General features: G+C 35.8%; 1 protein-coding gene across 1 annotated transcript in view; it reads right to left on the bottom strand.

Moving 5' to 3' along the window:
* The window catches only part of UTP20 (UTP20 small subunit processome component), a 106,606-nt gene that overhangs the window by 30,627 nt on the left and 63,721 nt on the right, over positions 1–12,258 (bottom strand). Inside the window, exons 30-40 of the mRNA XM_008256963.5 lie at positions 10,768–10,994; positions 9,858–10,002; positions 8,646–8,733; positions 7,269–7,412; positions 7,025–7,075; positions 6,766–6,918; positions 5,022–5,177; positions 4,529–4,669; positions 3,971–4,108; positions 1,666–1,805; positions 1,369–1,451 (exon numbers count right to left, since the gene is read on the bottom strand). Of these exons, the coding sequence (XP_008255185.2) occupies positions 1,369–1,451; positions 1,666–1,805; positions 3,971–4,108; positions 4,529–4,669; positions 5,022–5,177; positions 6,766–6,918; positions 7,025–7,075; positions 7,269–7,412; positions 8,646–8,733; positions 9,858–10,002; positions 10,768–10,994 (1,466 nt within the window). The remainder of the gene's footprint in view (positions 1–1,368; positions 1,452–1,665; positions 1,806–3,970; positions 4,109–4,528; positions 4,670–5,021; positions 5,178–6,765; positions 6,919–7,024; positions 7,076–7,268; positions 7,413–8,645; positions 8,734–9,857; positions 10,003–10,767; positions 10,995–12,258) is intronic.

Genomic DNA, 12,258 nt, shown 5'->3' with positions numbered 1-12,258 from the left:
CATCTTGTTTTGTTGGCAAACTTTCACTGACATGTAGAATCCAGAAGTAGGAAATGAAAACTCTTGATTCAACATCACACATAACTGTAAGTCAATAATACTGCCTTACCCTCACCCTGAAGGCCAATGTTCTACCCTGAGTTTGCTCCAGCTCTGCTTCACACTAATATAGGATACTGGTGATAACTGGTAGTTAGACTCTGGGTTGCATCATGTGATGGACATTCTTTCATGTTGCTTTGTCAGTTTCTGATGTGAGTGGTATAGAAGAGATTAACTATGAAGAAATGAAGACAGGGAAGCTGTTCTGAGGGGTGGGAGCCAAGTGGTAATGAGACGATGAGCTCTGAGGTAGAGGATTTATTTTATTCAGACCTGGAACTGGACTACTGGATACTGCTAGTCCCCAAAGACAGGCTGGAATCCAGGATGAGCAATGCCTGGAGTGGGTGATTTCAGAGAGGCTATGAGTCCACTCAGGAGAGAGAAATATCCCTATTGACTTTCCTAGTGTTTCAGACCCTCGGAATTAGCCTTTGCCAATAACACTGCTTATTTGTTATTTGAAACCTTTACTGGGGAAAAGGTTAGACTTAATTCACAATTATGCCAAACATAAGGTGTTTAAAAAAAAAACCCTAATATTGGGAAATATCAACATTTGGCAATTGTTTTCATTGAGATTTAAGATGGCTTTTAAATGAGATATCATAGGATCAATAAAAAAGTATGTAAGAGAACTGTGCTGAGGTAGAACACATCTTAATTGGAACCAACAACATATCCAGATTTAAGTTACCTTTGTGAGTGTATCACACCATATGAATTTGGACACAGTTAAACCCAGATAATTTAAGCTAGTTTGGAAGAAAGAATCCAACCATACTATCTAAGAAGAAATAATTACACAAATTAAGTATTTTAATTTTTAAATACTTATGTTTACAAAACATTGTAAAATGTAGGTTCATGAAAAAAAATACAGATGCTCCTTAGCTTGTGAATATGTCCCCATAAATCTATCAATAAGTTGGAAATATCCTTAATCAAACATGCATTCAATCTACCCAACCTACCAGTCATTATAGATTAGTAACACAATATACTGTATACCATTGGTTGTTTACCCTGTGTCTTCCAAGTAAATAATCTACATCTCAGATTTTTTCACTAATTTGTACTAGCTTGACCTACAGTTAAATATAGTCTTATTAGAATATTTAAACCATTTGTTTTAGTTTCCTCCTGAACAGTCTGCTACAAGAGCAGATAACAGGAGTATATTGAATTTTGACATCTTTAATTCATGGTCATAAATCATCCAAGAGTAAGATGGAAATACAGTTTAAGGAAGTTTTAAAAACTTACTTTCTCCATTCTGAATTTTCCCCATTTGTTCTTCAAGAGTTTTGTGGTCAAAGTGAAATGCATCTAACACTATTACTAGCAAACTGTTGGAAAAAAAAAGTACACAGAAATGTTTGATTATCAATGACAATAAAAGGAGAGGAAATTTAAAAAGACTTACATAAATTTTTATCAGTATTTTTGACATTAATAAGCATTAGCATAACCTCATTAATATAATGTAAAAGGGAACAGACTAATTCAGGGAACAATTTTAAAATTACTTTTTAAAAAGAAAATAAAAATGCTTTCTCATACCTGACACCCAATTTTTGGTTGATCTGTCCAGTCTGTAAGATATGAATAAAATGTTTCAAGTAATAGATATATGCTGGCCAAGAGAGATGATTGCAGATGGCTCCAATGGCCTCTGTGGCAGCAATGGTTATGTTTTCATGCTGTAAAATAAATCAAGAGCATCAATGTAGAACAATATGAGCCAACAGAAGAGAGAACTGTCAAAAGAAAAAACAAAACTCTCAATCCAGAATTCTATATCCAGCAACATCAATATTACCTTTCAAACACAAACACCAACCCCCCCCCCCAAAAAAAACCCCAAAAAACAAAAAAAAAAACTTAAAGAATTAATCATTAGTAAACTTGCACTACAAAAATTTAAAGGAAGTTCTTGGATAGGCATTTGGTGCAGCAATAATGGTGCCTTTTGGTATGCCTGCATCCCATATCAGAGTGCCTGGGTTCCAGTCTTGGCTCTGCTTCCGATTCCAGCTTCCTGCCAATGTGTACCCTGGAAGGCAGTAAGATGGCTTAAGCAGTTGGATCCTTGCCACCCTGTGGGAGACCTGGACTAAGTTCCAGGCTCCTCACTTTGGCCTGGCCCAACCCTAGCTATTGCAGGCATTTGGGGAGTAAACCAGTAGTTGGAAGATCTTTAACTGTTTTTGTCTCTCAAATAAATAAAATTAAAAATATATAAACCAAAAAAAAGAACAAAAACCAACCTAAGTTTTCTTTATTTTAATTTTTAATAATTTTTTAATTAAGTGGCAGAGAGAGTGAGAGCGAGCTCCTACCCACTGGTTCAGTTTTCAAATACCCACAATAGTCAGGGCCAGAGATAGGAAGTGGGAACCCAACCCAGGTCTCCCACACAGGTGGCAGGAACCCAGTCACTTGAGCCATCACCACTACTTCCCGGAGTCTGCATCAAGAGGAAGCTGGAATCAGGAGCTCAGCTGGAATTGAACCCTGGCACTTCAAAGTGGGACACAGGTATCTTAACTGCTGGGCTAGATGCCTGCTCCTTCTTTATTTTTGAAGATCTCTTTAAAAGATGATTGTTTAAAGTAAAAATAACAACAATGTACTTACTATCTGGCTTAAAACTAAAGTCCACAATAAATAACTAATAAGCCAACAGAAATCAAATAAAAATCATACAAACTGTCCAATTAATCCAACAGAGGGAAGAAAAAGGAGAAAGAAAAACATGGGGCAGACGGAAAACAAAAAAATCACAGACTTAGACTCAACTTCAATAATTACATTAAATGTAAATAGTTAAAAGCAGACACTGTTGGACTGTTTAAAAAGTGCTACCAGTAAGACTCAGATCAGAAAAAGTCAAGTCACAGGCAGGTTAAAAAGGTTAGAAAGTGATCTACCATATTTTTCCCCATTTGCATCCTGTTTGCATTCTAATACCATCTACAAATGAGTTTGCTGTGCTTACTGTATGTTTAAACTGTAATTTAAAGGGAAAATCTAAATAGTTCCCTTAGATAATTACCCCCTTAGATAATTCTTTCAAACATTTTAAAATAAACTGAAATAAAGAAAATCTATTGTAGAAGGCTATGCAATCAAAAATATAAATTCTGACATCAGTGCATTTAGACTTGAATTTCTGTGATCTGAAATGTCATCATTCATTAATCAATCTACTTAATCACAAAACATTTATTCTATACCATCTGCAAGGCACTGTTCTGGGCACTGTGGAGTATAAGGGCCCATACAGTTCCAAGTTCAAATACCAATTCTGACTCTGTCTTTCAGAAGCTGCATAACCTCATTTATTCTCATTCTCCTCTAAAATAGTGGTTAACTCTCTGTAGGGTTGAGCTGTGATGAGGATGAAGTAACATGACTTACTGAAGCACTCAGAATAGCACCTGATAGCTGATACAGTGCTAAAGAAAGATAAATAAGATTATGTATCTGGTACAGTAGTAAAAACAGTTATTGTTTTATTTCATTTCTTATGAGCATTTGGGGAAATAATGATCTACTCTGCTCATCAGTGGAGTTTGCCAAAATTAAGTCCTATGATACAAAAATAAAAGCGAATATACGACACTTTTAGGAGAACACTTTGTGGTCAGCCTTTGTGAGCTAACAATAGTGGAAAATACAAATAACAGCCCCCATTCATGTAAGATTCACTCTGTACTAGGCACAGTTAAAGGGCTTTAGAACAATTCTAAGCATCTGATCATGGTGATGACATGGGTATGGATGTCACCAGCTATATCCACATTTTGGTGCAATATGTCAAGACAGGGGTAGATATTTGTTGGTTCTAGAGCTGATGCCCTACCTTGAGCATTTTCTCATCAAAAATTGGAGTCATGGCATAAGGCATGATGTAATTCTGAAGAGATTTGGAGGACAGCACAACTTTGCCTTCCATCAGCTGTTTCGCCAGTTTCTTCAGGGCTCTGGCTCTTCTGTGGATCTACAAGTCAGTGAAATTACAAATTAGCTACTGAATAATCTCATTGACAACTAGCTTCACTTTAGTATCTTTTTTTTTAATGAAGAGATTAGACTGAAACACACTCCCTGTGTTACATAAGCAAACACTTGATTTGCTTACACAGACATAATTCATGATTTCTGTTTAACAATAGATCCCAAAACATTTAAACTTCTTAAGAAAAAGCAGAGAAAAGGTGACTCTACTATTAGCTGTGGTTTGTGATACCACTGGAGAAATCAGACCTCAGGAAATGATCATCTCAGATGCAAATTTGACTCATGGTTACAAATGAGAAGCTTTAGCTTTTCTGGGAAGTTAAAATACATCTTTCTAAATGAGGCAGAATAGTGTGAAATGCTTATTTTGTAGGCACAAAAAAGCAGAACTGTCACCTACCTGGATGTGCTTCATGTTCTCAAAGAAGTCCATTTCTGGATCATGGTGATGAGTAAGCTGTACCAAGTCTTTAAATTCTAGTTGATTTGGAAAGGTTTGAATTAAACAAGAAAGTACTGTGGTATAATCCTGTTGGACACTCTGCAAATATCAAATTGAGGGAGAAACACTTTTATTTTAAAAAGATTCTGTTTCTTAGGTAATATGAAGACACACACAAAAAGCTATTAAAATAAAATAAAAAAAATCACACCTGATTTCCACTTTTTTTTTTTTTTTTTTACAAAACATCAAACAACTACATAAAAGCAACCACGGCTCTCCTTTCTATTCCCATTGCCCTGCTAAAAGTTGGTGACTATTTACCCAATCAAGTGTTTAATCAAACATACCAGGCCTAATTGGTTTTCTTCTACACAGTAAGAGCAGAAGTAGGAAAACACAATCGAACCGAACTTGAGATGACAGTGTTTAAGAAAAAGAGTTACAATACCTCTGTCTGGCTCTTCAACCCTTTCCTCAATTTCTCCAGTAGTGAACGATGAATGATTTCTCTGTATTCTTTCTCTGTGACATTTAAAGCTGATAGTTTTTTGATGATACTCATCAAACACATGCTGGCATTATCACTTAAAGACATATCTCCTAACTGGAAATAAAAAAATCCAAAAAACACAAATTATTCTGTGGAACATCTATTTTTCAAAGAAAGTGACATTTTATCACTGCTCAGTGTAAAAAGCCCTATAAAGCAATGTCCCCTAAGGAAGAACCAAATACGGGATTGGGAGGAATATAGATCAAAAGGTTCACTAAAGCCAATTTTCAATATTCAGTATCAGGACATCACTGAGAGAGAGTCGGCTACTGTAATTTTGGTTGGTTGCTCCAAAGCTCCTGGCTTAAGGAAAGCAAGTAATGAGTGTAGAGAAGGTATTCCCAAGTCAGCCAGCCAGGCACTGACTCAGAATTCCTTGTATTGAGGGGCTTGGTGTTGTGGCATAATGGGTAATGCCACTGTCTGTGATGCAGCAGCTTATACAGGTGCTAGTTCTTGTACCAGCTACTCCACTTCCAATCCAGCCCTTTACTAATGGCCTGGCCCAACACTGACCATTGTGGCCATCTGGGGAGTGAACCAGTGCATCAAAGACTGTTCTCTGTCTCTCCCTCTCTCTGAAACTGACTTTCGTAACAAACAAATAAATAAATCTTAAAAAAAAAAAAAAAAAAAAGAGGGGAGTTCCTTGTGGTTGAAATTTAACTTGAAACATAGGGAGGTTATATATTTATATATATATATAATAACTAATCCTGAATTATCAGATGAACAACTATTAGGAGTATATGTTTAACAAAAACCCATTTTGGGATTTGGGATTTACTTCAGTTCAGAAACATGGTACTTAACATAATCCAGGTACCTTTTATTTGTATCATATACTGAGAAAAAAGAGGGAAAAATAAATAATTCACATCAACTTAACAAATCGAGGTAAAATTGACAGTAAGATAAAAATCACTTGAAGCTTAGGGGTGGGAGTTGTGATGCAGTAGGTTAAGCCACTGTTTGTGAGGTTGGCATCCCACACTGGAGTGCCAGTTCCAGTCCTAGCACCTCTGCTTCTAATCCAGCCTCCTGTTTATACACCCAGGAAGGCAGCAGAGGATAGCCCAAGTATTTAGGCTCCTGCCACCTGTGTGGGAGACCAGGATGGAGTTTGTAGCTCCTGGCTTTGGTCTAGCTCAGCCCAGGCCATTGTGGCTATTTGGAGAGTGAACTAGAGGATCAAAGATTTCTCACTCTGCTTTTCAAATAAATAAATAAATGATACTTTTTCTTCTTAAAAAAAAAAAAATTGTACAACCATCTCACTCTCCCAAAATAAACCCTATACCCATTAGAAGATAGGCCACTTCCCTCCTTTCCAAATTGCTTGGTAACCATTAAATTATTTTCTGTCTCTATGGATTTCCCTATTTTACTATATAAATATTTACTTTTTCAAAGTGCTACCACATATTTTATTTGCTTTCAAAACATTTGCCTTTCAAATCATCAGAGTAATAATTAAGTTATTTGCAAAAAAACCAAAAAAAGTCCTGCATATAAAAGAAAGTTTATCCTAAAACTCTAATACCCTTTAAAAACCAAATTACTAAGCTATATCACTGCATTAAGTAGCTGTATTATCAAAACAATAAAGAATTAATAAATGTTGGCTACAAAAACCTACCTCCATATTATAGAAACAATTATGCATAACTGGAATTAGGTAGTTAACATCCACAGTCTGCATGTCTTTAATGTATGAGGCAATGGTCTGGAATGTTGCAAATCGGACATCAAAGTTGATGTCATCAAGATGTCTTTGATCAAAGGCGTTAAGCTACAAGAAAAGTCATTGAAACAATATGAATGAAGGCATATAAAACTTAAGTAAATAAAAATGATCATTCTTTTGGAGGCAAAGAGAAGTCAGATTTCTTTCTTACCTTGACAACATCAGTGATATACTTTAGTTCACTATCAAAATCAGCAAGAGTCTAAAGGAAAGAAAACAGTATATTTAGTAGTGAATAAAAACCTTAATTTTCCTGCCTTCCTCAGCTTCCTGCCCCATCCAAATTCATATAAAACCTTCACTTTCGTAAACAAAGAACTGCTCACATGCTTTATGTATCATAGGTATCTTTTAAAGAAAAGAGTGCTTTGGGGTAAACAATGAGCATCCCAGACCTGGAAAACTGTACAAAGCAGCTGTCTCGACAGCTTGTTCTTAATAACTGAGAAGAGTTTCGCTAGTGGCTTGAGGAAGCTTGCAGGGTCCAGACAATGACACAGCAAGTTCTGCACTGTCACCAGAATATCCACCTCTGTATCCTGAAGGAAGAAGATAAAGGAATCATCAGATTTAAGTAATTTCATAAAACTAGTGAACTGTACTTTACTATAGCACAGAAAATAATTGGTTATGGATAAAAAGTAAGAGTAGTAATTGGAAAAATTACTTCATAGTTTCTAATGTTTTTAGCACTTTGCCAACATAAAACCCATAATAATGTCCTATTTATGCCTCTAATTCTAACAGAATATATATGGTTTTGAAAGCTAATTTCTTATACTGAATAGTTTTAAGACAGCCAACCAAATGAACTTGTTGAAGTAAAGTTAAGATGCTTTGTCTACAGATCTGTGGTATTCCAAATTGAATTACTAAATGGTAACAGATATTCAGCATGACTAAGGTCTTTTTCAAAACTATTATTATTATTTTAAAGACTTATTCATTTATTTGGAAGAGTTACAGAGGAGAGGCGGGGCAGAGAGAGGGAGGGAGCCAGAGAGAGAGAGAGAAATCTTCCATCTGCTGGTTCACTACCCAACTGGCCACAACACACAGGCTGGGCCAGCCTGAAGCCAGGAGCCTGGAGCTTCATCCAGGTCTCCCCTGTGGGTGCAGGAGCCCAAGGGACTTGGGCCATCTTCCACTGCTTTCCTAGGTGCATTAGCAAGGAGCTGGATCAGAAATGGAGCAGCTGGATCTCAAACCGGCACCCAAATGGGATACCAGTGCTGCAGGTGGCAGCTTTATTCCCTAAGCCACAGCACTGGCCCCACTAAGATCTTACAAGTTAGCTTGAGTCATTGGATGATTCTTGTGCAAGGATTAAACTAAGGTTTAAAAATTATATCAGAAACTATAGCTTTTTCTGAATATTAAAAAAGTCCAGTTTTCATTCAGGTTTGTCAGTGACATCTGTATTTCATATTATATAATGCACTTCTTGGGTTTCATAACTGTAAATGATTGAAGTCAAAGAGAGAAAAAGCAAACCACTACAATGAATTAGAAGCAAACCGAAGGATAATAAAGTGCCAATGCTTCCTGCTATGGCACATGATGGTGTCTCCACCTACCTTTCTGCTCCCATTCCCTCTTCTGTTCCAACTAATTTTTCTCTCTATTTCTAAGCTTTTATTTTTGTATGAAATTCTTTTAAATTATTTAAGACAAATGCATCATAAAAACTAACCAATAAAACTGCTGTTCATAAATAAATCTAGTGATGAACTGTCACTCTCAATACAAAGTAATGTCTCAAGAATTTGTACCTGAGCAATATTGCCACGATGTAGGAAAGGAAGGAGAAGTGTAATGAGCAGAGAACTTTGTTCTTTGTCTTTCATAAATTTGCTGATCCTGGGGGAGGAAAAAAAATAAAACAGATAGGCAAAGAAGATACACAAGTTAAAGAGCAGTTCTCTAAGAATCATAAGTGACTAAAAATAGCTTTAATGTTCTAAAACACAGGTGGTTTTGAACTATGCATGCATTTTTAAAAGTTCAACTCAGTCGTTTAGCAGTGTTCACTCTTATTTCTCGTTAACATTAAGCTCATGGCTACAACCTTATTTTTTTTGCAATATGTAATTGTGTAGATGAATTATAGTAAACTCCAGCACTATATTCTAGCAATTTGTAATTTCTTATTTTGTAAGGAAATAGCATTTTCAAGTGTAACTTTTTGCAGTTAAGGTTTTATGTATAGTGTTTTAATTTGAACTCCCCCAACACAAAACAATGTAGGACTTATTAGCTCCAGTTTTCCCAGATAATCGCTGAGACTCAGAAAGTGTGATATCACACAACCAGGAGGAAGTTGAGCAGGTCTCTCACACTCTTTTGTGAGTCCTTCTATGTCTAATCTCTTTTCTTTCTTCTGATACTACATAGCCTGAGATGAAATTTAACAGCATAAATAAATCCTGTAAAGAAGTTTCTAGAAGACTCTAATATAATTTTTGATGTTGTTGAAATTAACAGAAAAAAAATGTTTAACAATTAAGCCATTAATAGTCAATTCAAGACAGAATCATTTCTTGCATTCAGCTTTACTAACTTTGACCTTTACAGAAATCATATCATGTATTATGAGCTCTATTGTCAAACACTCTTGGAAAAGCCTTGTAAGATATTCTTGATTAAATAAACAATCTGCTCTTTTAATTATTTTTATCAATTAAACTAAAAAACAAAATAAAACAAAAATGATGTGCTCCAGCAAAACTCAAAGCTTTACTTAAAAAAAAAGATAAAGGTCAAATAAGCAAATCTGTTAGCCCACATTAGGACTCTGGAGTCTGTTCCCTTTAATATATTAAATGAAGGTAGATACCATAAAAGGATTCTAATAATCACTTCAGCATTCTGCATTAACTTAGTGGACTGCATTTATAATACTGAAAATCTCTTTAGCTTCTTTTTACTATGTTCAACTATAAAATCAAAACCACCATGGTTATGTTATTTTTTAAGTTACTTACTTTGAAAGAATGCCAAGTTCCTTGCTGACTTGTGCTCTATTCTTTTTCTTTTTCACCTTTTCTGCACTGATTGTGGTGTTGCTGAGATACTGAAGAATTGCAGGTACATGAGGCAAAATTAATCTTCCTCCCATAGTGATAGACTCTGAAATAAACATTGACCAGTGTTTTCATTTTAATTAACTCTCTTACAGCACATTTCTAATTTTACAACATACTCATGTTTGGATAATGAAAGCACTCAACTACTCTGTACATTTAATTAAAATTCACCTTTAAATATCAAATAATGGTACTGGCTCAGCTGCCTCATGCGATGTAGGCATCTCATTTCAGCACCAGTTCAAGTCCCAGGTGCTCCACTTCTGATTCAGTTCCCTGCTAACATGCCTGGGAAATCAGTGGAAGACAGCACACATTCTTGGGCTCTTGTCACCAACGTGGGTGACCTGGATGAGCTCCTAGCTTTGGCCTGGCCCAGCCCAGGTTGTTGCAGCTATTCGGGGAGTGAACCAGAGGATGGAAGATCTCTCTCTGTCTCTCTATGACTCTGCCTTTCAGATAAATAAATAAATAAATCTTACAAGAAAATCAATTAACTTTCTTCTTACTCAAGAGCTGTATCATTAGCTAATCTAAAAATATATGTAAGAGACCCCATTTTGCTAGTAATAGAGGAACTGTTAGGATGATATGGTGGAAGATTTGAGAGCTACAACAGCAGAAATCATTTGGTAATTCCCTGGAGGAAATTACATCTGAAAAGAAATCCAGCTTATATAAATCAGTGTTAATTTTCAGAGAAACAAAACTTTTGGGCGTAAGTTATTTTAACAACCACATTGGCTTTTTCTTTTCTAAGGAAACTGTTCAGAAGTCTAACAATCGTTTGCTTTATATAAATACATACTGTCCATGTCTTCTGCTATGTCAGTATATACGCATCCAGTTACTGGCAAGCTCAAAACTGTTTCTGTGGGCTCAAAATCTGAAAGGTTAAGAAGGTCATTGACTATATCCATCACAATACTGGCTGTGGCATCAGAGAGATTCTTTGCTGACAGAATTGCAAAAACATTGGTCAGAATATCACATTCTGGATGTCCAGGCTTCTGTTTGGCCAGAAAAGGAAAATATCTGCGAGAGAAAACATTGGAATAATTTTACTTTTCAATGTTTATTTCCAAAAATATGCTTCAAATGAATTTGCACACTGAGTTTAACACATGTATATATGTAAACCCTAGTAATACTGAAATCTAAAATTTGATGGGTCTGAATTCTAAGCACCTTAAAAACCTCATATTATTTAAGTGCTTCATGTATATTTCTCATTTAATACTTATAACATCTCTGTAAGGTAGTACCATTATCTCCATATTACAGCTGAAGAAAACTGAGACTTGTCCAAAGCCATTGTGCTAGTCAGTAGAGATGAGATTTGAGCATAGTCTAACTCCAAAGTCTCAGCCCTTTCAAAAGAAACTTCATTAAGATAGGTTATTTTTTTTGTGAAGTATATATAGTCACATAAAAACCCAAGTGGGAGTAGACACCAAAAATAATTTGTTATATCAGGATAAGCAACATTGAGAGATCAAGATCATTTGTTAGGATAGGAGGAATGAATCCATCCCCAGTGACTCACTCGAAAGACTCTCTCCTGATGGAAGCTACCAAGGAGCAGAGAGCCACAATGGCTTTCTAAAAGCCAAGGCCAAGCCAGCGACTGCTTTACAGTTGAAGGTGCAATCCTGTCAGTAGGAAGGTCAAACTAAAACATTCAGACAGTTTGGCTTTATCAATTCTTCATCACTGGAAAAAGAATTCAAGCACTAATATCCTTAGCACAAACTGAACTAATATCCTTAGCACAAACTGATGGGAGAGTACTAAGAGTTTTTATTCACATATTTTTCTGTCCAACAAATATAGGGCCGAGTATGGGCAGACTTCAAGTAAGCTACTTGATATACTATTATCTCCATTATCAATGAAGTAGATCTGTTATTATTTCCATCTTACAGGTGGCAAAATCAAGGCTTGGAGAAGCCACCTTCACGTTAAAGTGTAAGGCTCAACGAGAAATTTCAAATACTCATTCAACATGCAATGAATACTAATGAAATGTAGATTGAACAGGTATAACCCTCTGTGGAGAAAGATAGGGTTCTGAGCATCCCTTATCCAAAAATCCAAAATCTGAAACTTTTTGAGTTCTGACATGACACTCTATTCAGTAAGTTTCAGATTTGAGAGCATTTTGGTTTTTGTATCAGAGTTGCTTAAGCAGTAAAGTATGTACAGATATCCCCAAATTTGAACAACTTGGAAATCTTAAATACTTCTGGTCCCCAGGATTTTGGATAAGGGATACTGAATCTGTACAATAACATGAGAT

Source organism: Oryctolagus cuniculus, chromosome 11 (genome assembly GCF_051225735.1).
Source record: "Oryctolagus cuniculus isolate XC-2025 breed Fujian yellow rabbit chromosome 11, ASM5122573v1, whole genome shotgun sequence".
Lineage (NCBI taxonomy): Eukaryota > Metazoa > Chordata > Mammalia > Lagomorpha > Leporidae > Oryctolagus > Oryctolagus cuniculus.
This window is presented reverse-complemented; position numbering and strand designations above follow the sequence as displayed.